Source organism: Nomascus leucogenys, chromosome 3 (assembly GCF_006542625.1).
Source record: "Nomascus leucogenys isolate Asia chromosome 3, Asia_NLE_v1, whole genome shotgun sequence".
NCBI lineage: Eukaryota > Metazoa > Chordata > Mammalia > Primates > Hylobatidae > Nomascus > Nomascus leucogenys.
In genome coordinates, this window is record NC_044383.1 from 124907337 (window position 1) to 124935139 (window position 27803).

Below are 27803 nucleotides of genomic sequence, written 5' to 3' on the forward strand. Positions count from 1 at the left end.
AGGGCCCGAACAGAGTACCTATTAATAGTGGTAACAGACTCTCAATTAGGGGCTCAAGCATCATGGTCGCTGAACAAAATCACGGTCGCTGAACAGAATCACACTCTTCACGCCGCCTTGGAGCCAGTTAGTTTAACCGCGAGAAGTCCGGGTAACCAATCGGAAACAACCAAGAAACAGTTGCATGACGACACTCTGGTTCCGCCTTCGGGCGTGCTCGAACAGCATTCTGGGAATTGTAGTTCATGGGTGGCTCTAACACTCACCGAGGGGAGAAGTAGCTTCCGGAAAGGGTACTGCATTTTCCGTTTCTACCTCCACTGTACCCGCTTAATGCGTCTTGCTCCTGGGTCACAGAGCCTAAAACAACACGCCCAACACGCCCGTCGGAGTTACAGCTAAACGCAGGACACGGGAAGCAATGAAATGCCGAGGGCGGAGACAAGAGCGACACTGGGGGAGCAGGAAAAGGCGGGGCTTCCGCTTGGGGCAAGGAGGCTGTGCCTCTCCCGTCACTTCCGTAAACAAAGGGAGCTGCGGAGGCGCGGGTCCTGGGATGTGACCGGGGCTCTACTTGTGGCTGCGGCGGTGGCTTCTGAGGCTGTCGGGTCTTTGCGGGTTGCGGAAGGGGGCCCCAATACCCTTCTTCTTCAGGTATGTAGTGGAAGCAAAGGAACCTCTGCAACCTGCCCCTTTAGGCCCTTCCCACCACTCTGGTCACTGCTGGGTACTGGGCGGTGAAGGGTCATCGCTTCGGTAGATTGGGGAAGGGGAATGAGGTGATGTCAAGAGGGATGCCCAGTGGTACTGCTTGGAGGCAAGACCTGGCACTTAAAACCACTGTGTGAATAAGTAACTATGAGCAGTTTACTTATTATGCCTTCTCTAAAACATTCTTTGCTGTTTTATATACAAGAAGGGTTTCAGTGCTCTTGTGACGGATGTAGCTTTCCAAAAACGAGGAAATCGCGAGTGCTGGCTCCCCAGAATATTGTGGTTTAGACCACCATTGGTTTATTTGCATTGCTTTACTTCCTAGATTTTTTTTTCTTGTACCACCAAGTGTGTAGTAGCATCGTTAAATTTCAGGCCAGCTTGTTTATGCGTATCATAAATATTTTCAGATCTTTGCCTCTTCAGAGAACTAATCGTCTCTATTCAGTCATCGTTCAAACTTTGATTTGTGTTGCATGTTGAAACAACACCAGAATTACTGTTCTGTTACCAAAAATGCTTCTTAAAAGAAAAATTGTTAGCCAAGGTTTAAGTGGATTGACACCCAGTGGTATCTGGGATTAGAGACTGGGCATTGGAGCCTTTCCCAGAAAGCCTCTTCTTTGGCAGTATTGTAGCTCCAGTTGTAATTGTCTAGCGTCAGCCAATTTAAGCTCAGTGGTTTAAATTCCAGTGCCAGTGGCACTAAGTCCAGGCAAAAGGAAAAAAAAATTTATTGAATTTCTCAAATAATTATTTTAAGCGATAGCAATGGGTTTGAATCTTTTTGAATGGTCGTGGCATGCCTAAATTAAACACAACATGCCAAAAACGGCCTACTGTTTCTAGAAGGCAATTTGCAACCTGATGAGGTAGATAGCCATATAAATCTTCATTATGATACATGAAATAATAAAGTTAAGAAAAATTTAACTATACACAAATAAAATATGGAAGTGTTTTTTGTTTTTTTTTTTAGACGGAGTCTCGCTCTGTCTCCCAGGCTGGAGTGCAGTGGCGCCATCTTGGCTCACGGCAAGCTCCGCCTCCCGGGTTCACGCCATTCTCCTGCCTCAGCCTCCTGAGTAGCTGGGACTACAGGCGCCCGCCACCACGCCCGGCTGATTTTTTGTATTTTTAGTAGAGACGGGGTTTCACCGTGTTAGCCAGGATGGTCTCAATCTCCTGACCTCGTGATCCGCCCGCCTCAGCCTCCCAAAGTGCTGGGATTACAGGCGTGAGCCCGGCCAGAAGGGTATTTTTAAATAGATGGATTTTAGAAAATAGAGTGGATTAATATATAAAGTAAGGGGATTGTGTAGGGATAACTAGGAGGCCTTACACATATTCCCCATGGAAGGGCCATCTGTAACTTCACATTGTTAACTTTTTTGATACGGGCAAAACCAAATATATATCATAAAATTCATGTTTGTTTGGAAATGGTTAGAGAAAGTATATTCAAAATAGGCAACGAACAAGTTTGATTTTCTAGAACTTCACTTATCACCAAGCTAGAATCATTATTAGCCCTAGCTAGAAACTGAGTTTCTGTTTAGTAGTTGAAGTAAGGCTTCTAGTTGATTTTTAAAATGCTAGTAAAATCCCCCTGACAATTATACATCTGTTTGAATCTAGTTGGTTCTTCTTGAGCATACATTTTGGAAGAAAGACCTAAAGGCCACCTGAAGCTTGAATCAGGCTGGGAATATTATGTGGATCATTTGTTTATTGTTTATATATTGTTCCCCTTGCAAAATGTAGGCTTCTTCAGGGCAAACACCTTGTTCAATGCCATCTTCCCAGTACCCACAATAGTGTCTGGCTTGTGGAAGAGAATCAGTAAATATTTGTATGATGAAGGCATAAAGACAATGGTAAAAAAGAAAACAGCAACAACAACAAAAAAAGCTGTCTACCAGATAATTTTGCTAGGGGCTTATGGGTACATAGTAGAGCAGATTAAACTTAAGAGACCCATTTTCTAACTTTCTTTTATGCCCTCTGGAATTATTGATCCTCTTTTGACCTGTGAAATGGGTCTTTGAATTTCTTTCATGTTTGCATATGATAGCATACATATATAATTGCTGTATTTCCTTATTTAGGTCTTAAGAAGCTGGCCGTGGTGCAATAAGGAACTTAAAACAATGGAAGAGCGGAAAGTGAAGAGGAGGAGTCCTAAGTCTTTTAGTGCCCACTGTACTCAGGTTGTCAATGCCAAAAAAAATGCCATTCCAGTGAGTAAAAGCACAGGGTTTTCAAATCCTGCATCACAGTCAACTTCACAGCGACCAAAGTTAAAAAGGTGAATTCTTTTATTTTACATGTTTACAGTAAAATACCATTAAAGTAAATCCTGACTCAACTCTTCTTAAACACTTTTTTAGTCTTGGCTTGACTTTTAAAACAGTTGAGGCACCCATTATGTGTGATTTAGAAAAATTTATGAAAGTTACAGTGTATAGATATTAGAAAATGCAAAATGAGTTATGGTTTGAAGGCCCTTACTTTGTCTCATATTAAAATATACAGAACAAGAAAACTTTCTGACTGTGTTGATGAGCTAGTCAGAAATGGAAAAAGTGAAAAAGTCAGCAGGGTTTTTTGTTCTCTTTCTTTCTCTCTTTTTTCTTTAAGCTGAGCATTTGTGCCTTGGTAGTTTTCTCAATTTATTTTATTTTACACACATATATTTTTAAATATGGGGTCTCGCTGTGTTGCCCAGGCCGGCCTTGAACCTCTGGGCTCAAGGGATCCTCCTGCCTCAGTCTTCTGAGGGGCTGTGACTGCACGTATGTGCCACCACACCCAGCCTGCAGTTTTTATTTCTAAAAAATAATGATGTCATTGTTTTTGTATAAATAATCTGTTTTTTATAAAAATTCAAACAGGAAAAATACAAAGAAGAAATTCAAAATGCGAAAATTCTACCACCTAGAAATAATCATTATTAATATTTGGTGAACATCATTTGCATTCAGGATATTTAAAGGAAACAGAAGTGACAAGTTTAACTATGTTTTATGTTACTGTTACATATATGTGAGTATTTTATAGTATTAGATATTTGGAAGGGAAGATTATGGCTTTAGAGGAAAAAAAGTATTGTATAATGTCAATCTTCTAATTATTAAATAAATTTACTCTCACATCCAATCTCACCCTGGCAAGTTAGCTAAGGAAATGCCTGTTGCATTCTGTAGCCGCTGGGTGTACACCTAAGAAAAGATGAGATTACTGCCTTGATGATGATCTCTCTTTATCGAAACAGAAGGGACATACCCAAAGACAAGAATATTTGGAAGAAGTATTCCAATGAGTACCAAATGATAAACAGGAGTTTTGAGGATTTCCTTCGAATAAATTATCAGAATGGGGTTTTTGTCATGGAGGAGTTTAATTAGGGTCAGATTTTGAATAAGTTTACAGTTGGTGGAAAAAGAAAACCAAGAGATTTTAAAAGTAGTCACTCCTTTCTCTATATTTTTAAAAGCAGTTTATTTGTATCATTGTCGTTTTTATTGGTGGTTTTATTTCCATACCCTCTTGTAGATGTAGACTTCTGAGGGCCGGGACTATCTGGATTATCATTGTGTGCCTGACAGTACTTACAGTGGCGCTTTGCACATCGTATTATTTCACTGTGTGCTTGCTTTATTGTTGAATTATGTTAACATAAAGTGAGAGTGTGACATAACATTGAAGCAGGAATAAACAGGTTTTTGTTTAATCTTTTGTGTTTGTTTTCTGAGAGGGTTATTAAATGATGAACTGATGTGAAAGTTTACTCGGAGAAAACTTCCAAATTTGAGAGGAAAAAATACGTTTGTCATGCTGAAACCTTATACTCTGTAATAGTTTATCTCAGATTTTAAATGTGAATATGGATCTCTCAGGGATTTTTTTAGAATACAAATTCCGCAGCATTGTGGGATGGGGGGCTTCAGATGAGCATTTCTAAGAAGCTCACAAGTGAGATTGATTCTATGGGTCATGGGCAGCACTTTGAGTAACAAGGTATTACATAATGTATATAATACATAAAATGCAGCCCTTGCTTTGGGAAGAACTGTTATTGACCTACGGTCAACAATGTATGTATTCTAAACTTCTTTCATATTATAGTCTCTTTCTTGTATCCCCCCTCCCCTACCTTCCCTGGGCATATATATACCCTATTTATCTTATCGTTATTGTGGTGAGGACAGCTGTGTTGAAGATGTCTTCATTCAACGTTATGTTAAAATTGAGTACTGAATATACTTCCATGTCGGGATTTGTAATGTGCATTGGGTTATAAAGATAAATTACTCTTTCTCCCATTTTGCCAATTTAGCCCCTACCTGTTCCTTAAGTCTTTGCTCACTTATCACTTTTAGGAAGCCTTCTCTGGTTGGCCCCACGCTGAACGAACTGCTTCTCTCTCTTCCTATACTGCAGTGTGCATAACATCATCACTCAAGTATTTGAGAGCCTGGTATATGCCAGACATGTGTAATAGGGACTAATTTAGGTAGGGGTTCCAAAAAGGCCTTCCTGAGGAAATAGCATTTAAACTGAGACTTGAAGATGTGTGGGAGGTAGCATGCCAAAGATGGCAGTAACTGGAAGGATGCTAATGTAGGCAGAGGATTAGCACGTAAGAAGAAGATAAGATAATGGATTTCTAGGAAACTAAAGAGATTCAGTAGCTAGAGCATAGATGAGGATAGGGTTTCTTAGGGATATTAGATTATATTCATCAGGCAATGCAAAGCTACTAAAGCTTTTTTTTTTTTTTTTGACACAGAGTCTCACTCTGTCACCCAGGCTGGAGTGCAGTGGTACAATCTCAACTCACTGCAACCTCCACCTCCTGGGTTCAAAGGATTCTCCTGCCTCAGCCTCCCGAGTAGCTGGGACTACAGATGTGGGCCACCACACCAGGCTTAATTTTTGTATTTTTAGTAGAGACAGGGTTTTGCCACGTTGGCCAGGTTGGTCTTGAACTCTTGACCTCAGGTGATCCTCCTGCCTGGGCCTCCCAAAGTGTTGGAATTACAGGCATGAGCCACCTTGCCCAGCCTACTGATGCATTTTTAATTAAGCAAATTATATGATCTGATTTTACTTTTTGGAAATGGACTTGGCTGCCGTGTGGGGAGATCAGGGATCACACACAGAGATAGGGAGACTGGTTGGGAAGCTATTTGGTTAAGAGATGGGATGGTGGCATGGGAGAAAGAGAAATGGAGAGATTAGATATTTTGTGGGTATAATTGATAAGACTTCATGACTGCATGTAGGAGCCTTAGGAAGTCGGAGGAGTCAAGGCTGATAACAAGTTTTTAGTATTCCATTGCATGGTGATTATGAATTTAAATATTTTCCCTTCTCTTTAGACTGGGCATTTGTGGATAATGTCGGCTACAGAGTAGGGACCCCATAACCATTTGTAGAACTACTGAGAGTTCAAGGAACAAAGTTTAGAAGGGAAAGGTGTAATATGTTTTACTGAGAAATGAAATATAAAGCATAGGATAATAGAGACTTACAAGTTTTCTTTTCTGCAGTCCAAAGAATTAGCATATTAAATCAATGTATTAATCAAACTTTTTATATGCCTTCGTAGTTATATTTTATACGTTTGTTTGAGGTTTTTCACAACCTGTTTTTTCTTTTGGTTTCTGGCTTGGAGTTTCTGGTTTTATTTAGTATTGACTCTATTTGATTTCTTGCTTTTAAGGGAAATTCCATTTACTTCACTAAAAAATTAAGCAAAAGCTTAATCTAGAATAGCCTAAAAAGATAGAATTAAAGTTAATTGCATCGTCTTTACAGAGTAATGAAAGAAAAGACCAAACCTCAGGGCGGAGAGGGAAAAGGCGCTCAGTCAACTCCGATTCAGCACTCCTTCCTCACTGATGTCTCAGATGTTCAGGAGATGGAGAGAGGGCTGCTGAGTCTTTTGAATGATTTCCACTCTGGAAAACTTCAAGCATTTGGTAAGCAATAGATGTTTCTCTACTATTTTTTTCTCTAAGATGTTTGCATCCTATTTTCTGTGTGTATTTTACTCTCCTTTTCAAAGTGCCAGTTTCTTTTAAGAAAAAAAGAGCCCACAGGCATAAAGGCAATCATCCTAGATTTTGTCTTAGAATATAATTTGCCTTCTAAAACTTCTGGGAAAAAGTTTTTTGTTTTTTTTTAAGAGGGAGGGTTAGTTGAAATGTTGGAGTAGGATTGCCATTATGGAATAAGTATCTTGCAAGTTTAACAAATAAGAGGGATAGTCTTGGTCAGTTAAAATATTTTAGACTTAGTGTCTTCATTTTGAAAGTATCGAGATCATTTTCCCTTACCCTCTTAAGCTTAAACTTGTTTCTTGCCTGGGATTCCTGATTTAAAGTTAGGAATTAAAAGAATCCAATTTTCTTGTTTTTTCATGAGGATAGAAGAATAGTTAGCTGATTGTCCCATTAAAAATTCTGAATAGGTACTTTTTCATAGTCACGGAGTTCACAAAAGATAGTCAGATTTTTCATGTGCAGTTTGGAACTTATTTGTAAGCTTTTTCTAATGATAAGATTATTCCCAATTTTTTTTTTTTTTTTTTTTTTTTTGAGACAGAGTGTGGCTCTGTCGCCCAGGCTAGAGTTCCATGGCGCGATCTCAGCTCACTGCAACCTCTACCTCTCGGGTTCAAGTGATTCTCCTGCCTCAACCTCCCCAGTAGCTGAGACTACAGCCATGTGCCACCACGGCCAGCTAATTTTTTGTATTTTTACTAGAGACGGAGTTTCACTGTGTTAGCCAGGATGGTCTCCATCTCCTGACCTCGTGATCTGCCAGCCTCTGCCTCCCAAGGTGCTGGGGTTACAGGCGTGAGCCACTGCGCCTGGCCTATTTCTCAATATTTTAAAAAGCAATTTCAATAATATGCATAATCTTTTAAAAAAATTTTAACTTCCCCAGTTTTTTAGAAGATGCATAATCTTATACAAATGCGTAAATGTCCACATACATATTGATTTTTTAAAGTATTTTTTCCCTCCCCCATGTTTTTGTTACTTGACTTCCCCATTCCCTCTTATCCCTTCTGCTACTTCCACTTCCCCTCATCCCAACCATTTGTTAACAATCCAGGTATATATCTTTTCATATTTTTATTTTCATTATTTAATACAAATGGTATATAAGATATTCTGTATCTTGCTTTCCTGCACTGAAGAATATCTGATGGAAATCTCTCTAATGCACCTAGGATGGCTCTAGTTCATTCTTTTTTAATGGCAACATAATATTCCAAGTTGTGAATATACTCTAGTTTATTCAACCATGTCCCTATTGAGAGGCATTACTTTGTTTCTCATTTTGAGCCACCAAATACAATGGCGTAGTCAACATCTTTTTACATAGATCTTTAGGCTGGTGCCCCTATTCTTTTGGGATTGATTCTCATGAGTGGGATTGCTGGGTCAAAGCATATATGTAATTTTAACTTTAATAGAAGTATGCAGATTGCTTTGCAAAAAAAAAAAAATACTGCACTTCTAGGTTCCATAAACAATTTATGAAAAAATGCTTTTCCTTGAATTCCCACCAAGCAGTAGGTATTATTCGTCTTTTAATTTTTGCCAGCCTCTTGGTGTAAAATGAAATGTCTTTTATTACAATTGAGTGTGAAGATCCGTGTGTGTTTGGTAGATTGTTTGATAGGTCCTTTTCAGGACCTTTTGTCAGTTTTCTACTTGGTTATTTATCCTTTTGTTGTTGTCACTTGTAAAGAGCCTTTTGTGTTTTAGATACTAACCCTCCAACCTCTATTATGTATTTATTTTTGTTTACCAAATTTGTTGTGTCTGTGCACTTTGTTTATGGTATATTTAACCTTGTAAAAGTTTTTACTTTTTGCATTCTCAAACATGTCTGTCTCTTTTCTTTCAATAGTTGCTGGGTTTCCAGTCTTGGTTATGCTAATATTTGAAAAGAAGATATTAAAAGCAGATTATTTCACAAAATACTTTATTGTACCCCTACCTCCTTGCTTTAGCCCATCCCAGTAAGGTGGTATCTTCAGAGTATTTTCACTTCCCCTCTCTTCCCTTCTTCCCTCCTACCCTTGAGATGCAATCTTTGGACCACTTCCACGTCTTTGCATTTTCCCAGCACCTTTCCTCCCCTACTTAGCTATGTTGCCTTTGTGTTTTTGGATTGAAGTCCTTTCTTGTCTATGTTTGTTATCTTACTGATTACTCTTCATAATAAGTGTTGCAGATGAGAATTCCATTGCCAGTCAGATTCTTTCTTAGCAGGTAATTTATATTTTTCTGTCTCGATGATTAAAAGATGTTTTTCTTTTATCTTTAAAGGTTAGGCATTTTCCAGGATATGCTTAGGACTGTGTCTTTTCTCATCAATCTGCCTGGGAATCAGTGAGCCCTTCATATCTGCTGACTCATCTTTCATCTCACGTAACATATTTTCTATTGTTTATTATTTTTCTTCCATCTCTTCCTTTTTAGCCTCTGAAGCTTCTGTTGTTCTCATGGTAGGTCACCTAGATCCGTCCTCTGACTCCCATCTTTTCCCGTATGATTTCTACCTCTTTATATTTTTACTGTACATTTACATACATACACACAAACATACATACACACAAACACATATCTTGAGATATTTCTGTTTCTTCCACTTGACCTTCCAGGTTACTAATGTTGAAAAACATGATTAAAATAGAGGAAATGTGACATATTTTACTGTGAAGAAAGGACGATTTTGAGAGAGCCATAACTAGCTTCAACATTAGTAGTCCTTAACATAATGTCATATAGTCCATTTATGAAGATGTTATAAAGCTGGCTAGAGGAAACTAGCATAATTTACATTAATTCATATTTATTCAGGATATGTACTTCAGCTTTGGCTGAGGTATATTTTACCTGTATAGTACCTTTAGGAAAAATAGAAAGGTTTTTTTTTTTTGAAAAAATTATACTATCAAGGGATTGCAGAGTCTGTACTTAAACTGAATGAAAAGATAATATGTTATGTGTATAAATTAGTTGCCCTGGGCAGATAATGTCACTTCAGAGGACTCTTGGTCAATATGTAATGTAAGACCTATCCTTTAGCAATTAAGTTGTGTTGACAACTGTGTACAGTTAAAAATATTACATAGTGTTGCTCATGCTTCATAACATTCTTCATGCTTCATAAATATTTTTATTTATATTTCTTAAAAGAAGAATACATAATTGGTTGAAACGATTCACATCGGAAGTCGTTATTGAACTTTTTTTTTTTTTTTGAGCTAGAGTGTCTCTCTGTCACCTAGGCTGGAGTGCAGTGGTACAATCACAGCTCACTGCAGCCTCGGCCTCCTTGGGCTCAAGCCATCTTCCCACCTCAGCCTCCCAAGTAGCTGGTGCTACAGGCACACACCACCACACCCAGCTAATTTTTGTATTTTTTATAGAGATGAGGTTTCGCCATATTTCACAGACTGGTCTTGAACTCCTGGACTCAAGCAGTTCTCACACCTTGGCCTCTCAAAGTGTGTTAAGATTACAGGCGTGAGCCACCATGCCCAGCCAGAACTCTTTTTTTTTTTTTTTTTTTTGAGATAGGGTCTCGCTGTTACTCAGGCTGGAGTGCAGTGGTGTGATCATGGTTCACTGCAGCCTCAACCTCTCCAGGCTTATGTGATCGTCCCACCTCAACCTCCCAAGTAGCTGGGATTACAGGCACGTGCCACCACGCCTAGCTAATTGGCTGATTTTTTGTATTTTTAGTAGAGACAAGGTTTCACCATGTTGCCCAGGCTGATGTCGAACTCCTGGGTTCAAGGGATCAGTCAGCCTTGGCCTCCCAAAGTGCTAGGATTACAGGCATGAGCCACTGGGCCTAGAACTCTGAATTTCACTCAAATTATTACAAAATGTTGGACTCAGTTAAAATGGTAGTTGTCAAACTGGAGATGATTAGATGGTGCTGTTTTGCTTCTATATATTATATTACTGTTGAAGAAAATATATTTCTCTACTTAAGGGATGATTTTTTTTTCTTTTTTTTTTTTTTTTTTTGAGACAAGGTCTCACTCTATCACCTAGGCTTGAGTACAGTGGCTTGAACACAGCTCACTGCAACCTTCACCTGCTGGGCTCAAGCAATCCTCCTGCCTCAGTCTCCTGAGTAGCTGGGACCAGAGGCATGCACCACCATGCCTAGCTAATGTGTGTTTTTTTAAAAATTTTTTTTGTAGGTGTAGGGTCTTGCCATGTTGCCAGGCTGGTCTTGAACTCCTGGGCTCAAGCTGTCCTACTGCCTCAACCTCCCAAAGTGTGGGGATTATAGGCATGAGCCACCATGCCCAGCCTGATTTTGCTTTTTTTTTTTTTTTTTTGAGACAGAGTCTCGCTCTATTGCCAGGGTGGAGTGCAATGGCACGATCTTGGCTCACTGCAACCTCTGCCTCCCGGGTTCAGGCTATTCTGTCTCAGCCTCCCAAATAGCTGGGACTACAGGTGCGTGCCACCATGCCCAGCTAATTTTTGTATTTTTAGTAGAGACTAGGTTTCACCATGTTGGCCAGGATGGTGTTGATCTCCTGACCTCATGATCCACCTGCTTCAGCCTCCCAAAGTACTGGGATAACAGGCGTGAACCACCACGCCTGGCCTGAAATATTTCCCATATGATTTTCTTTAGTACCCGAGGTCATTTCTTAAGTGGGTCATTGTTTTCTTGGTCAGAAATTTGATTTGTTATTAAACACAGAAAATATTAATGATTATCTAATTTACAGAAGAAAGAAAACCTGTTTCTTTTAGAGCACCTAGAGTTTAAGTGTTTTTACTCAATGCTGTTAGTTTGAACTGTCCTAATCATTATTAATGTTCTGGAATGTTCCCAAGGAAATGAATGTTCCATTGAACAGATGGAACATGTTCGGGGAATGCAGGAGAAATTAGCTCGCTTGAATTTGGAGCTCTATGGGGAGTTAGAGGAACTTCCTGAGGATAAGAGAAAAATAGCCAGTGACTCCAATCTGGATAGGCTTCTGTCAGATGTAAGTGTAATTCCTTTTCTTTGTTCTTTAAAAAAATTTTTTTGTTGCAAAAAATGTACCTTTTGAACTATTTTAATTTATACAATCACGTGGTTTTTAGCATATTCACAGTGTTGTGCAGATCGCTGTTGAATTGTGGAACATGTTCACCACCCCAAAAGGAAACCCTGTACCTTTCAATTCTCTCTTCTCCTCATCCCCTAGCAACCCTAATCTACTTTCTGCCTTTATAGATTTGCCTATTGTGGACATTTCATATCACTGGAATTATACAGTATGTGGCCTAAATGGATTATTTTACTTAATGTTCAAGTTTCATCCATGTTATAAAAACTTTCCTCTTTTTTTCAAGAAATATATTCCAACGAAGTTATCATATTTACATCTAAGCATGTATTTTCAGAATACAGATGCTGGCAAATCTGAAAGCAAAATATTTGCTTCTGTACAGATATAATAAAATCTTAAGATATAGAAGATAGTAGTCAAAAAGACCTTTCCTGATGTGATTAATACCTTTTGTGTTATTTACTCAGATGGTGGTGACTTGTTTTTAAATACAGAACTACATTTGGTATTTCTGCTAATTTAGTACATTGCCATATGTATTACTTTGCCAGGGCTGCCAAAACAAAGTACCGCAGACTGGGTGGCTTTAACAACAAAAATTTATTTTCTCACGATTCCGGAGGCTAAAGTTGGAGCTCAGGGTGGCAGGGTTGCTTTTTTCTGAGGCCTCTCAGTTTGTAGTAGCCGTCATGTTCACATGGCTTCTTCCTCTATGCCAAGTGTCCAACTTTGCTTTTCCTGCCAGTCACACTGGATGAGGGCCCACCCTAATGACCTCATTGTGACTTAATTACCTCTTTAAAACCCCTGTCTTCAAATCTACTCACATTCTGAGATACTGGGGGTGAGGACTAAGACATGAATTTTGGAGGGTACACTGTTTAGCACATAACACGAGGTATGATTTTTACACTGAGAAATGTTAACTAAATTTGCCTCTTTAAATCCTTTTTGGAACAAAAATAAATAAAAATTGAATTCAACACACGTTAGTTTTAGATTCCCTATTAACCATTGAGAAAAAGGGTTAATTTCTACTGTTTTTCTCTCTTTTGAATAAGTAAATGTGAGGGAACTTGTATGCCAATACTTTCACTATTTCGAGTCTGTAATCTTTTTATTTCATGTCTGTCTTACTCAGTCTTGCAAGTATTTCCATTTACAGTTCGTGGTTGGTTTGTTTTTTGAGACAGGGTCTCACTTTGTCACCCAGGCTGGAGTGTAGTGGCACCATCTGGGCTCACTGCAGCCTCAACTTCCTGAACTCGAGCAATCCTCCTGCCTCAGCACCCCCAAGTAGCTGGGACTATAGGCACATGCCACCACGCCCAGCTAATTTTTGTGTTTTTAGTAGAGATGGGGTTTCACCATGTTGCACAGGCTGGTCTAGAACTCCTGGACTCAAGTGATCCGCCCACCCTGGCCTCCCCAAGTGCTGGGATTACAAGTGTGAGCCACGGTGTCTGGCCTTACCAGTTTATGTTTTACATTTTTTTCCTCTTAACAGATAATAAGTATAACTTGCTATACATTTAGGAGAATAACAGTGGTACAGTGAAAAGAACACTGAATTTGAAACCAGAAAGGCTTCGTTTAGTTCAGCGTTTGCATTTGGGTTATAACTGAACAACATTGAGCCATTTAGTTAACATTTTTGTAATGCAAATGTTTCCTTCTGTAAGATAAAAATCTGTAGTCTAAATGTTTATGTCCTCCCCAGAAAGCATATGTTGAAATCTTAACTTAGAAGGCGATGGTAGGAGGAGATGGGGCCTTTGGGAGGTGATTCAGGCAAGAATGTGATTAATGTCCTTATAAAAGAGGCCCAAGAGAAACCTCCTACCCCTTCTACCATGTGAGGACATGGGGAGAAAGCCCTCCTGTTCCATGAACCAGGAAGTGGTTCATGCCCTCCCCAGACACCAGATCTGCTGACTCCTTAATTTTGAACTTTCCTACCTGTAGAACTATGAGAGGTAAATTTCTGTTGTTTATAAGCCACCAGTTTATGGTGTTTGTTATAGCAGGCCAAACAGACTAAGACAAGGAGTGATGAATTCTACCTCATATAGAAAATTAAGTGACATGAAATCTTTTTGTAATCTATGATGGTTTTAAAGATTTTAATCATTAAAATGGCAATTTTTTTTCTTTTAAAAACTTATTAGAGATGATTGTTATTATGCCTGGTTTTAGGAATACTTATAAAACTCCAGTTTTTATAATCTGGTTTCATTCTGTCCTCATATTCTTTTAATTTTTTTGTAGAGACAGGGTCTTGTTATGTTGCTCAGGCTGGACTTAAACTACTGGGCTCAAGCAGTCCTCTCCCCTCAGCCTTCCGAAGTGCTGGGATTACAGGCAAGAGCATGCCTGGCATCTCTCCTCATATTCTTGTTTCATACATGTTAATGCTACTTTATAATTATTTTTGCAAAAAGGAACTTTTTAGCCTGAAAATTTTTTGAAAGTTTTTTTCTTTAGTACTTTGCTTTTTCATTTACAGAAAGCTTTTTTTTTTTTTTTCGACACAGCGTCTCATTCTGTCACCCAGGCTGGACTGCAGTGGCACTAACAGAGCTCACTGCAGCCTTAAACTCCTGGGCCCAAACAATCCTCCCACCTCAGCCTCCTAAGTAGCTGGACCTCAGGTGTGCATCACTACACCTGTCTCATTTTTTTATTTTTTGTAGAGATGAGGTCTTACCATGTTGCCCAGGCTAGTCTGGAGCTCCTGGGCTCAAGCAGTTCTCCTGCCTTGGCCTCCCAAAGTGCCAGGATTATAAGCACGGGTCACCGTGACCAGCACAAGAAAGCTTAAATGAAAAATAATTTGTTTAAAAAGAAATAGTTAACAACTATTTATATTGATCTTATAAAAATTAAAAATAAATTTGTTTCTTTGTTTTACAGTTAGAAGAATTGAATTCTTCCATGTATCCTTTGCCTACTATCAACAGTGAAAAGTTTACAACTTACAATTTCTGGTGAATAATCTCAATCAAGTTTTAGAAAGATGTGTTATTAGATATGGTGGAAAAAAGACACATAGTATTATTCACTAAGGCCGTCACTCTTCCTCTTTGGTTTTCTTTTCTTTTTTCTTTCTCTTTTTTCTTTTTCTTTTTTTTTTTTTTTTAGAGACAGGGTCTCCCTCAGTGGCCCAGGCTGGAGTGCAGTGCCACGATCATGGCTCACCACAGTCTCAACCTCCCAGGCTCAAGCAATCTTCCCCCTTCAGCCTCCCAAAGTGCTGGGATTACAGGCATGAGACACCATTCCCTGCCCACTTTGGGTTCCAAATGGAATTTTCTTGTTGTTTTCTATGCTGAAATTTTGTTTCTGGTTTGTTCTGCTTTGCTTTGTACTGTTTTTGAATTTTTAAGACAAATTATTTTTTATCATGAGAACTGAGGATTAGGTTAGTTGCTATGTAAATTATTTTGAAGCTTAGATTCTGAGGCTAACTGGCAGTGAGATATTCAGAGATAATATACTATACTTTATATCATCACATGGGATATTTTAGGTGCATAAAATTGAAAACTAGACATTATTAAAATGCAGGCTTCGAGGGATGCTTACATAGCTTGTGAAATGACATTTCATAATTAAATGTACTTAGTGTATTATAGGATTAGCTTAAAGGAGATCACCAAGACACATGTAGAATATTCAGGTTTTGACATTTCAATTTAAAGCAATTATTTTAAGAACTTTTCAAAATGTATTTTTGAACATAACAGGCACAATGGTAAGGTACAAAAGAACAATGAGAAATGATCCTGCCTATAAAATAATTTAATTTGAGAGGTAAGACATCCCCTTTGAACCAGTTATTGACATAGAAAGGATACTGGTTGTAGAGATTTGATTTTTGAAGTTTGGTTCTACATTTTGATCATGTAACCTTGGGCAAATTGTTTAACGTCTCAAAGTGTTCTCTGTAATACAGGGTAATTGCTACATGTGATGATGCATATGCGAAAATTTCCAAACTATATATATATAAATTATTGCTATAAGATTATATTCATACTATTATTAACTGCTGAATTGTGCAGTAACAACAATTAAGAAATTGGGGCCAGGCATGGTGGCTCATGCCTGTAATCCCAGAACTGTGGGAGGCTGAGGTGGGTGGATCACTTGAGGTCAGGAGTTCGAGACCAGCCTGGCCAACATCGTGAACCCCTGTCTCTACTAAAAATACAAAAATTAGCCAGGTGTGGTGGAGGGCACCTGTAATCCCAGCTACTCGGGAGGCTGAGGCAGGAGAATTGCTTGAACCTGGGAGGCGGAGGTTGCAGTGAGTAGGGATCATGCCATTTCCATCCTGGGCAAAAGAAATCAGGAAGTATATCCAAGTCCTGTAATGGCGATTAATAGCTAATCTTCATGAATACTTACTATTTTCCCAGTACTGTATAAGGGGGTATGTGCATTATCTTATTTGGCCCTACTTGGAAGTAGGTGGTGTTATGCCCCTCATTTTGCAGATGAAGAAAATAAGGTGCTACGTAAACTGTGGGGAGAGATTAATGTAAGATATTATTGTCAAGAAAGAGTTAAAGAAGAGGGTAAGATTTGAGTTAATCAAGGGGGTTTTCCTGCAAGAAGTTCTTTTTACTATATTCCTTCAATGCTTTATATTCTTTCTCTGCCGTGACACTTAAGTATTTCCTGTCCTTTTATGTGGTTGGTTGGTTGGTTGGTTGGTTGGTTGTTTGTTTTGATACGAGTCTCGCCCTGTGGCCCAGGCTGTAGCAGTAGCGTGATCTCCGTTCACTGCAACCTCCGCCTCCCAGGTTCAAGCAATTTTCCTGCCTCAGCCTCCTGAATAGCTGGGATTACAGGTGCCTGCCACCATGCCCAGCTAATTTTTGTATTTTCAGTAGAGACGGGTTTCACCATGTTGGCCAGGCTGGTCTTGAACTTCCGACTCAGGTGATCTGCCTGCCTCGGCCTCCCAAAGTGTTGGGATTACAGGCGTTAGCCACCACGCCTGGCCCTTTTTTGTGAGTTTTTGTTAAACATTTAGAATTTTGTTTTGTTTTACCACTTTCTGTGACTTAACCTGTGGTGGAATTTACCCACCACAAACATAGCAGCATAATACCCTATATAATACAAGAGTGTAGGCTTTGGAATGCTTGGTAGGCAGCCGTGTAACCTTGAACAAAATCTGGCAACCGTAGTTTCCTCACCTGTAATAGGTGTTCTCTCAGACTTAAACTTTCCCCTCCTAATTTCCCTCTCTGTCGGCTGTCTCTGTTAATTCAGTCTCCAAGAATATTTTTAAATACCTTCGAGGACCATGGCAGACATTGCTAATCACACATGGCATTCTCTGCCATTGAGCCTGGATCTGGATATGAAGTCTGTTTGCCATCTCTTTGTTACAGTTGTCAGGTATCATCAGTATCATCAGTTCTGCTTCTATTTTTCCTTCACTCTCTACATGATAATCCAGGACCTCGTCACCTGATTCCATACGTTTTCAATTTTCTGTTCCAGGTCTAGAGTTGCACTGTTCAATATAGTAGCCACTAAGCCATTTCAAAGACTTAATATCCTTAAAAGAACATAAAATATCTCAATTTTTATAATGATTACATGTTGAAATAATTCTTAAAATATTATACATGTATATATATGTTTCTGAGACAGGGCGGTGCTCTGTCACCCAGGCTGGAGTGCAGTGACATGATCATGGCTCACTGCAGCCTCGACTTCTTGGGCTCAGTTGATCTCCCACCTCAGCCTCCTGAGTAGCTGGGACTACAGGTGTACGTTATGCCCAGCTATTTTTTTTTTTTTTAGAGATGGGGTCTTGCTATGTTGCCCAGATTGGTCTCAAACTCCTGGGCTCAAGCAGTCCTCTTGCCTCAGCCTCCCAAAGTGCTGGGATTCTGGGCGTGAGTCACCGCGCCCAGCCAGCATTGTATTTCTACCGGACAGTGTTGCTCTAAACTTTAGGTATTGCTACAAAATTAATATTCTTGAAACATCACTTTCTTCCTGCCATTTCTATTTTTTACCATTTTTTTAACCATGTCAACTATTTTAAAGGTTCTTAATAATTTGGTCACAACCTGTACATGCTGTTGTATTTTTCATTCTTTTTCATTCCCCTCAGTCTGGTTTTCTGGATGCCCAAGAAACACATCATGTTCATTCTCATCATAATGCCTTTGTTCAGGTTGTACTTCCTACCTAGAGTTACTCTCACCTCCTTGTTCTCCTTATCACGTTACATTAAAGCTGACCACTTCCATAAAGGATTTCATTTGTACCTTAACCTAGTATTCTGCCTTATATTATTATCTGTTGATTTTTACATGTGTTAAATCTCAGCCTTCCAACTGGACAAGAATGTCTTTGATGGCAATGCTTATGTCTGTACATTTTTGCAACCTCTGCCATACGTGTACTGCAAGCATTTAGTTGCCTTCAGTGTATTCATATCATTGAATTGGTTCTTAAAAAATAAGTAACAGGTGGATAAATACAGGTCAGTGAGAAAAATGGAAGACAGTGATTGTAAGAAAGGATGAGTAATCCATGCAAGATTCCCATCCTATTTCCAGTCTTCTTGAGGAACAATTAAGAGAATTATAGAAAAGATTTTAGAGCTGTAATGATTTTATTTTTGGACTTTTAAACAGAATTGTTTTCCCAAAGATGATAAAGTGGTGTCTTCTCAAAAGATTTTTTTAATCTAGTGTCTTATCATGTTTGTCTCTAATCAGCTCCTTACTGTGAAAATGATTATTGACACATTAAAAATAATTCTGGGCCAGGTGTGGTGGCTCACACCTGTAATCCCAGCACTTTGGGAGGCCGAGGCAGGAAGGTTGCTTGAGGCCAGGAGTTCAAGACCAGCCTGGGCAACATAGCGAGACTCCTCCCCCATCTCTAACAAAGAATAGAAAAATTAGCCAGGTGTGTTGGCACATGCCTTTGGGAGGCTGAGGTGGGAGGATTGCTTGAGACCAGGAGTTCGAGGCTGCAGGGAAGTATGATCGTACTACTGCATTCCAGCCAGGGCAACAAAGTGAGTCCTTATCTCTAAAATTTAAAAAAAAAGTCTTCAAATTCTAGATAGAGTATAATTTACTACATTTAAAAGTTGTCTTACCACATCTGAGTGTCTCAGTAGCAACACAAGAGCTTTTCCTTTGAACATATCTCTTTTTTTTTTTTTTTTTTGAGACTGAGTCTCGCTCTGTCGCCCAGGCTGGAGTGCAGTGGCGCCATCTCCGCTCACTGCAAGCTCCACCTCCCAGGTTCATGCCATTCTCCTGCCTCAGCCTCCTGAGTAGCTGGGACTACAGGCGCCCGTCACCATGCCCGGCTAATTTTTTGTATTTTTAGTAGAGATGGGGTTTCACCGTCTTAGCCAGGATGGTCTCGATCTCCTGACCTCGTGATCCGCCCACCTCGGCCTCCCAAAGTGCTGGGATTACAGGCGTGAGCCACCGCGCCCGGCAAGAACATATCTCTTTTTTAAATACCTCTTTCTCTTTGCTCCTGAATGTAATTTTCAGAAATGTAAAAGAAGTACCCCGTATAGAATGAAAATCTTCTTAACTGATGAATTCAGACAAAAACTCCATTTGGCAGATGCACAAGATGTTCCAAATACTTCTGCTAGCTAAAATGAAATGCAGTTTGCTTTCTTGTGATTTGAAGAGAAGCAGCAGTCTTTACTTTTCCAGCCAAATCCAGTAGCGGAATATCTTCCTCAACAAGGAATTAAAGTAATTAAAGTGCAAGTGCAATGATCGTTTTCACTTACTGCTTTTAGTAAATGTGACTCGCTATAATTCGCCATAACTGGAGGCCTAGGCCTTGTTGAAGGCTTAATCAGGAACTGCGATGCAGAGATTGTGCTGCTATGCTTCATATTGTTGCCTTATGGGATTATACTTGAAATGCATTGTGCTAATGTTCTTGACAGGGCTGAGGGATTTCTCTTTCCCGAGCTCACCAAACTTATTCCAGTGTTGATCGCAAGCTGATGATGCACAGGCGTCTTGTGGCAAGCCCAGCTTCAGTTTACGTTAGACAATCAGTACACACGCTGGTGTGTTTTCCAATGGCCAGTGATAAGAAATTAAATAAGTATTTGTGAGATTTGCTATTTTTTAATAAAGTAATTGTTTTAAATTAATCTCTGTTGTCTGTTTTGAAGAAACCCATATAGTCTTCAATCTGGGAAATACAACGGTTCAATCCTTAGAAGTAAACTGTGTTTATAAAATTTGAGGTTCTAGAACTTCCTTGCAAATTCTGTACCTTGTGTACGTGTAAATACTGGTGTGGTGAAAGAATGTGAGCTTTAAAGTTACTTAGACCTTAATTTGAATCGCCATTCTGCCCCCCTTAACTTTGTGTTCATGCACGTTTACTCAGGTTGGGGTTTGTTTTTTTTTTTAATCTAGAAAATGAGGTCAGAACCAAGTTGGTAGTGGTTGTATGGGGAATAAGTGAAAAAGCGCATATAGGATGCTTAGCACAAGCCGGGCGTGGTAGCTCATGCCTGTAATCCCAGCACTTTGGGAGGCTGAGGCAGGTGGATCACTTGAGGTCAGGGGTTCAATATCCAGACTGGCCAACATGGTGAAACCCCATCTCCGCTAAAAACATACAAATTAGCCAGACGTGGCGGTGGGCTCCTGTAATCCCAGCTATCGGGGAGGCTGAGACACAAGAATTGCTTGAACCCAGGAGGCAGAGAGGTTGCAGTGAGCCGAAATTGTGCCACTGCACTCTAGCCTGGGTGACAGAGCAAGACTGTCTCAAAAAAAAAAAAAAGAGAAATGCCTAGCACAATAGCTGACACCAGTACTGCTCGGTAAACATTCATTTCATCACCTTTTAAAAACAAACAGCTTTATTGAAACAATAATTTGTGTCATAAAATGTACCCCTTTAAAGTGTACAATTCAGCGATTGTTAGTAGATTAATAGAGTTATATACCCATCACCGTGATCTATCTAATTGTAGAACATTTTCATCACACTAAAAAGAATCCCATTAACAGTCACTCCTTGTCCCCTAAACCCCTCAGCCTTTGGCAGCCACTAACCTCCTTTCCAGCTCTCTGGATTTTCTATTCTAGACATTTTACATAAATGGAATCATATAACACGTGGCCTTTTGTGACTGGTTTCGTTTACTTAGCATGATGTTTTCAAGGATTTAAGCTTCATCCATGTTACTGCATGTACTTCATTTCTTTTTTTGGCTGAATCATACGCCATGGTATGGATAGAACACATTTTGCTTATTTATAGCTCAGTTACCTTTGTGTTGCAGAAGATGGTCATGCTTCTGTCTCCTTGTTTCCAGGCCACAGAAATAAGCACCTAATTGGGGGAGGGGAAGAGAGGGACTTATTGAATATTTTTCAGATCTTGATTTTAATAATTTTTGGCTTTCTGAATTCAAAGTATTTTGATCAGTTAATTGGTCTTTTTAATATCCTTTTTAAAAATTACAGCATCACGGAGGAAACTTCATTTGGGTTGTGAGAATAGGGATTTAAGGGGAAAAAGTAGTACTCTAGGGTCTGACAGGGCGAAAGGACACTTTGTCATGTGACATGTTTTTCTGGGATTGGTCTTGAGATAGAGTAAAGCAAAAAGCTGGTTCCTGTGGGTTGTGACAGAGCAGTGGATTGACCTTGTTTATTCACTTGCTTCATTCGCCTTTTGTGTCACAGGGCCCTAGATGGGTCCCAGGTAGCGAAATATTAGCTTATCTAGTTTGTATCCTTTCACACTACTTAAACATATGTTCAAGGAAACGGGAAAAAATGCAGTGCCTGGATTAGAATAAAATTTAAGGCCTGGTTTGGTGACAGGCACCAGTACTTTTAGCTACTCTGGAGGCTGAGGCGGGAGGATTGCTTGAGCCCAGGAGTTCTAGGCTATATGTATGATGATGATTTTCTGGCATACAGATGAAAAAGATATTTGAAATAAAAATAAAAATATAGTGCACAGTGACCAGGCCTGTGAATAGCCACTGCACTCCAGCCTAGGCAGCATAGCAAGATCCCATCTCTCATAAGAAACTTTACTAGAATGAAACTTATGGTTTATTACATAGATGTTGCTTATTCATTGTAGAAAAAGTTGAATTACAGATGATTTTTAGAACTACCAGAGCAAACCATTTAACCTATTTGTGTACATACTCCCAGATTTCTTAAACACGTTGCAAAAAAAATAGATCCTACCATTCTGGTGGTTTTCTAAGCTGCTTTTTGTAAGTAATGTATTGTGAGCATCTTTTCGTGGCCATAACTATTACATACAAAAGAAAAAAACAGGCTTCACAACAAATACTTAAAAGGCATTTTGACCAGAAACTATGAGGAAGAGTTTTTTGGTTTTGTTTTTGCAATTTTGTTTTTGTACCTCCTGTATAATGCTGAAATTGGTAATTCTGCAGTAAATATTAACATTTTCTGAGGATCTGCTGAAGATGAACATGACAAAAAATAAGAAACTCCACTTTCCTCATCACACAGCCTTAATTAACATCGCCGGCTTTGAGATCAAGCAAACGTTGGCTTCAGTGTCCAAGTCTCTTCTTGGGGTCCCACGGCCTTGGGTCTGGCACCTCGAAGGGCTTCTGAGACGTGCCGCGACCCACGGGACCCCACGGAAGCTTTCTCCCACCGCAAGCTCCCTGGAGGCAGGGAAAGGAGCCGGGACCCGAGCCTAGCTGGCCTCGCGCTGCGGCTGCGGAGAGAAGGGCGGTGGCTCGCACGGCGCGGGCGTCTTTGCTTACTGCGGCTGGGGAGATCCAGGTTGGCCGTCGGGGCGCGGCGGCGGGAGGGGCTGCGGGCCTGAGGGGCGGGGTGGTGGCTCCGTGTTGTTGGATCCCTATGGAGATGACCCTGTCCCTGCCCCACCCCTCTCCGGAGCTGCGGCCCGAGTTGGCGCACTCGCTTTTCACTGCGCGGTTCCAAGAGGAGACAGCCGCCACTGTACCGGGCCTCATGGCCACTTCCTAGAGGTAAAGCCCGTGGCTTCTGAGCCGCTAGTCTTTTTCTTGGGGTCGCCCGGGGCACATCGCCTGGGCCGGCTTAGTTTCCCAGTGCAGCCGCCCAGGAAGACCCTAAGCAGCGCTGAGGGGCGCAGGGTCCTCCCTCCGCGACCCTGGAGTCCCTTAGCAGCTCTGGAATTAACCAAGATTCTCAAGAGGCTCTGGGGAGAAACAAAATCCACGCGTAGGGTAGGGTTTGCATCGGGCCATGGCAAGTAAACTCTTACCTCCTCCAGAGAACTGGTTTGGGATCTAAGTAACGTTCCTGAGCACTTTGGAAAACGCTGATTTTCATAGGTTCACACCAACTGCCTTCTTCCTTCTGACAGTTCTCGCCCTCTTTCCTCCTATGGGGTCCAAAAATGTAGGGAGTAGGGTGGGGGCTGGGTTGGGGGAGTGAAGAAGAAATACAAAAAATCCACTGTGAATACAGATCGTGGTTGTAAGGATAGCTCTAAGAGTTAATATGCTAAGATTTGATGAACAGGACAAATAAAACAGTGGTACTTTAAACTATCAACTTTAAAATACCGATGCTGTGCTTATTAATAAACTTTGCATATGTATCAGAACACAATATCCTGACATCATCGGTATTAAAGTTCACTGCAACCCGTGCAATTGTATCTAAGCCTGTTAAAGTCTGTTTTGCAGGAACTGACATTTGTGCTCCACAGAAACCTCAAAAATCATGCTCTAAAAACAATTATTTCAGTGGGAGGAAGAAGGGTTAAGGACTTGGAAGTTTTATAGCAACAGTTGCATCTTGTTTGTTACAGCTTTAATTTTATAGCTTTGAACTTATAAATCAGTGAGCACATCCACCATTTGAAAATACCAGCACAATATGGTATTTTCTATCACCACCTGTACTATAAATAGCCCAGGTTTCCTCAAAACACGCTATTATTTTCATTATCCATTGCTTAGTGTGTACTTAATAAAAATTATATACTGGCATGTATTTTTACATGCCCTAAATGTGGGACATTTAACTCAACTGGAATTGTCTTTCATTTCTGTTTTTTCACCAAGCACACTTAGTTTTCTTCTACTCCCGTTCTTTTGTGCAATCTTTAGAACCAGATACCTTTTTGGAAGCATATTTGAGGAAGTAAATTTTTTATAAATAAAGGAATCATTGTACAATTTGCATGTATGAATTGCAGAAGTACGCGAATGTAAGTACATGCCTCTGCCAAGGAGCAATGTTTTAATTTCTAAGCCACTCTGTCTACTGTAGTGGAGAAGGACCAGACTAACTTGCATTTCTCCAGCTGTATAACAGATCACCTGTGGAAACAGTTAATTGACATCATGGCTCTTCTGTGTGATCCCAGTGAGGATTTAGCTCTCTATATGGGCTGGCAATTGTTCAGCCATTTCATCTTTTAATCTGGCTTTGGTTGTTCTGAGAGGAAAAAAAAAAAACTTTTTTCTCTTTACTCTCACACACTCAGTACAGCCCTTCACCTCTTGTCACCAAAATGTATGGGAATTTCTTCCCACCAACAACCAATTCTCCAGTGTCCACCAACTTTACGTCCTATAATTTAACCCAGTTCTGACACTGTGTGCCTAGAGTTAGTGTCAGATCCCACAGGTTCAGGGCTCAGTCCCAAAAGACTGCCCCCCACTTCAAATGCCAATCACAAGTCCCAGGTTGTGACTATATGTTGTTTATGATTAACCAACCAGTTACAAATCTGGGTTCCCACAAGCCCCTCCTCTGGTTTGATTAATTTGTTAGAGTGACTCACGGAATTCAAGGAAACACTTTACTTATTTTGCCCATTTATTATAAAGGATATTACAAAGGACACAGATGAACAGCCAGATAGAAGAGATGCCCAGAGAAAGGTATGTGGGCAAGGGTGCGGAACTTCCATGCCTTCTCAGCCCCTCCACATGTTCAGCTATCCCAAAGATCCCTGAATCTTGTCCTTTGGGATTTTAATGGAGGATTCATTCATAGGCACAATTGATGACATCATTGGCCATTGGTGATCACTCAACTTGAGCCCTTCTTTCCTCCCCAGAGGTCAGAGGATGGCGCTGAAAGTTCCAGCTGCATAATCACATGGTTGGTTTCCTGGTAACCAGCCCCCATCCTGAAGCTATCTAGGGGTCCACCAAGATTCACTTCATCTGAACAAAAGATGCTCCTATCACCCAGGAAATTCCAAGGGATTTTGGGCTCTGTGTCAGGAACTGGGGTCAAAAACCAAATAATAGAACAAAAGATTCTCCTAGCATCCCTATCTACAAGAGTTTTAGGAGCTCTATGTCAGGAACCAGGGACAAAGGCCAATATGTATATTTCTTATTATTCTGCCATATCACAGGTTGTCACACAACAGGCCCCATCCTTCTTTTGACTAAGCATAGAAATGCCAATGTCAATTTCCAAGTTCCTCATCAATATACCAGTTGTAAAGGATAGTCAGCCATGACATAGAAATGTATTTCCAAATACATCCGTAGCAGTTGTTAAAGCAAACTAAATATGGCCTGAGATGGACTCTGTACTTTTATATTTGAATCCTTGTGGATGACTTGCAACCTAATTTAATAGGTAGACAAGAATGAAAACCTAACTTCGGAGTATGTGCCTGTAACAATCTCTGAGTCTTGGCCAATCCCAGGAGCCATACTTCAACCACTCATACACTGCTGAGTGTTCAAACTGTGTTCAAATAAGGCAAATGCTGAGCTGTAACCAATCCAGCTGTTTCTGTACCTAATTTCTGATTTCTGTACATCACTTCACTTTTTTGTCTATAGATTTGTTCTGACTATAAGGCACCCCGGGAGTCTCTCTGAATCTGCTGTGATTCTGGGAGCTGCCTGATTCACGAATCATTCATTGCTCAATTAAACTCTTTTAAATTTAATTCGGCTGAAGTTTTTCTTTTAATACCGTTTTATATCCAATTCAAGTTAAACTTACACTTTAGGACAAATCTAGTATAATTTTGAAACTTGATAGCCGATTACTACCTGTGTAACCTTGGATGATTTTCTGATTTTCTTTTCTTTTTTTTTGAGTCAGGGCCTCACTGTATTGCCCAGGCTGGAGTGCAGTGGCACAATCGTGGACCTTGGTTCACTGTAACCTCTGCCTCCTGGGCTCAAGCAGTCCTCCCATTCCAGCCTCCCAACTAGCTAAGACTACAGGCGAATGCCACCACACCTGACTGATTTTTGTAGAGATGGGGCTTTGCCATATTGGCCAGGCTGATCTGGAACTCCTGAGCTCAAACAATCCACCCACTTTGGCCTCCCAAAATGCCTGGATTACAAGTGTGAGCCACTGCATGCCAACTGGATGATTTTCTCTGCCATGTCCTTCTCTTCTATAATCTAACTCCCAGGGTGATTCTGAGGATTCAATGAGCCAGTGTACAGGGGAAGAGATTTTCTAGTGCCGTGTTAGTCAGTATAGACAGTCAAACAAACATTAAGATGTTAAATACAACATTTATTACACGTCCCCCTCCCCATTTTGATCTTGTTACTTAGCATGTTTGTTGGATCCAGTTACAAATGAGGAGAGACACAGATTGGGGTCTTCTATTTTATTCCTTTCTTGCAACAGACTTTAGAAGCATTTAGGCCCCTGCTTTATAGAGCGAGGTAACAAAGGGGCCTCCAGTTTGCATCACCCACGCTGGAGTTTCAATTCGAAGTAAAAAGCTGGGCTGTGAGATGGCAGCCACAACGTTTACTTTTCCAGTAGAGACATGCCACTTTGTAGAAGAACAAGATCATTCTTAAATGATCAAGGAAAAACTTCATGGCACAGTATTTTAGCTTCTGTAGAAAAGACACACAGAAAGGATGAAAAATGGTTGAGAGTTTGGTTTTGTACACTAAGGTTTTGAGCCTCTCTTGGTATATAGAAGATACTGGTGACTGCTGTATTGTAACCAGAATGCACAATAAGTATTCTTGCCCTAGAATGAATTCTTATCTCAAATGAATCCCTTAAAATGCTTCCATTTTTTCTAATTTGCTGATGTCATGAAAGAATAATCTGTCAAATCTACATTTAATTCAATTCTAAGCTTATTTTACCATATGACTCATTTAACATAATGATGGAAATTGCTAGTAAGAAGATCACAGAGTTGATAAATTGTCACAGTTGTGACACAGTTGTCAAATCCTAATAGTGAAGGAATTTGTTTTTTTCTTACTAATAACTTGCTTTTTTAGCCCCTGAATTTGGAAAATTGGCAGATGCATGTCTCTATTTGTGCTGCTATAATAAAATACCTGAGACTGGGTAATTTATAAAGAATAGGAATGTCTTTCTCACAGTTCTGGAGGTTGGTAAATCCAAGGTCAAGGTGCTGACAGTTCTGGTTGGCTGGTGAGGGCTGCTCTCTGCTTCCAAGACGATGCCTTGTTGTTGCATTCTCCGCAGGGGAGGAATGCTCTGCCCTCACATGGCAGAAGGTGGAAGGGCAAGTGAGGTGAATGCTGTGTGAAGCCTTATAAGGGTCTGAATTCCAGTTCACAAGGGAAGGAGCCCTCATGACCTATCTCTTAAAGGCCCAACCTCTTAATATCATTACGTTGGCCATTAAGGTTCAAAACCTGATATTTGGAGGTGGTACATTCAAACCATAGCAATTATGGTTTGAACTGCAATTATAGAACAATTTTCCATTTATTCAGTCAGCAAATGCTTGCCAAATACCTATTCTATGGCAGACACTATTGTGGGAGGAAGCTTCTAAAATGGCTCCCAATGACCTCAGCTTCCTGGTTTTTATGGCTTATGTGAATCCCCTCCCCTTTGATGTGGATAGATGCCTATAATGCAGGAGTTGACAAACTTTTTCAGTAAAGGCCCAGATAATAAATATTTTTTGCTTTCTGAGCCATATGGTCTTT

General features: G+C 40.1%; 1 protein-coding gene across 1 annotated transcript; it reads left to right on the plus strand.

The window, feature by feature from the left end:
• Positions 1–271: 271 nt before the first annotated feature.
• On the plus strand, positions 272–20012 carry CCDC28A (coiled-coil domain containing 28A). The gene is made up of 6 exons (XM_003255788.4): positions 272–654; positions 2823–3022; positions 6538–6701; positions 11613–11767; positions 14750–14772; positions 19443–20012. The coding sequence occupies exons 1-6, from the start codon at positions 427–429 to the stop codon at positions 19495–19497; spliced, it is 825 nt and encodes a 274-aa protein (XP_003255836.1). The 5' UTR covers positions 272–426; the 3' UTR covers positions 19498–20012.
• The last annotated feature ends 7791 nt before the right edge of the window (positions 20013–27803 follow it).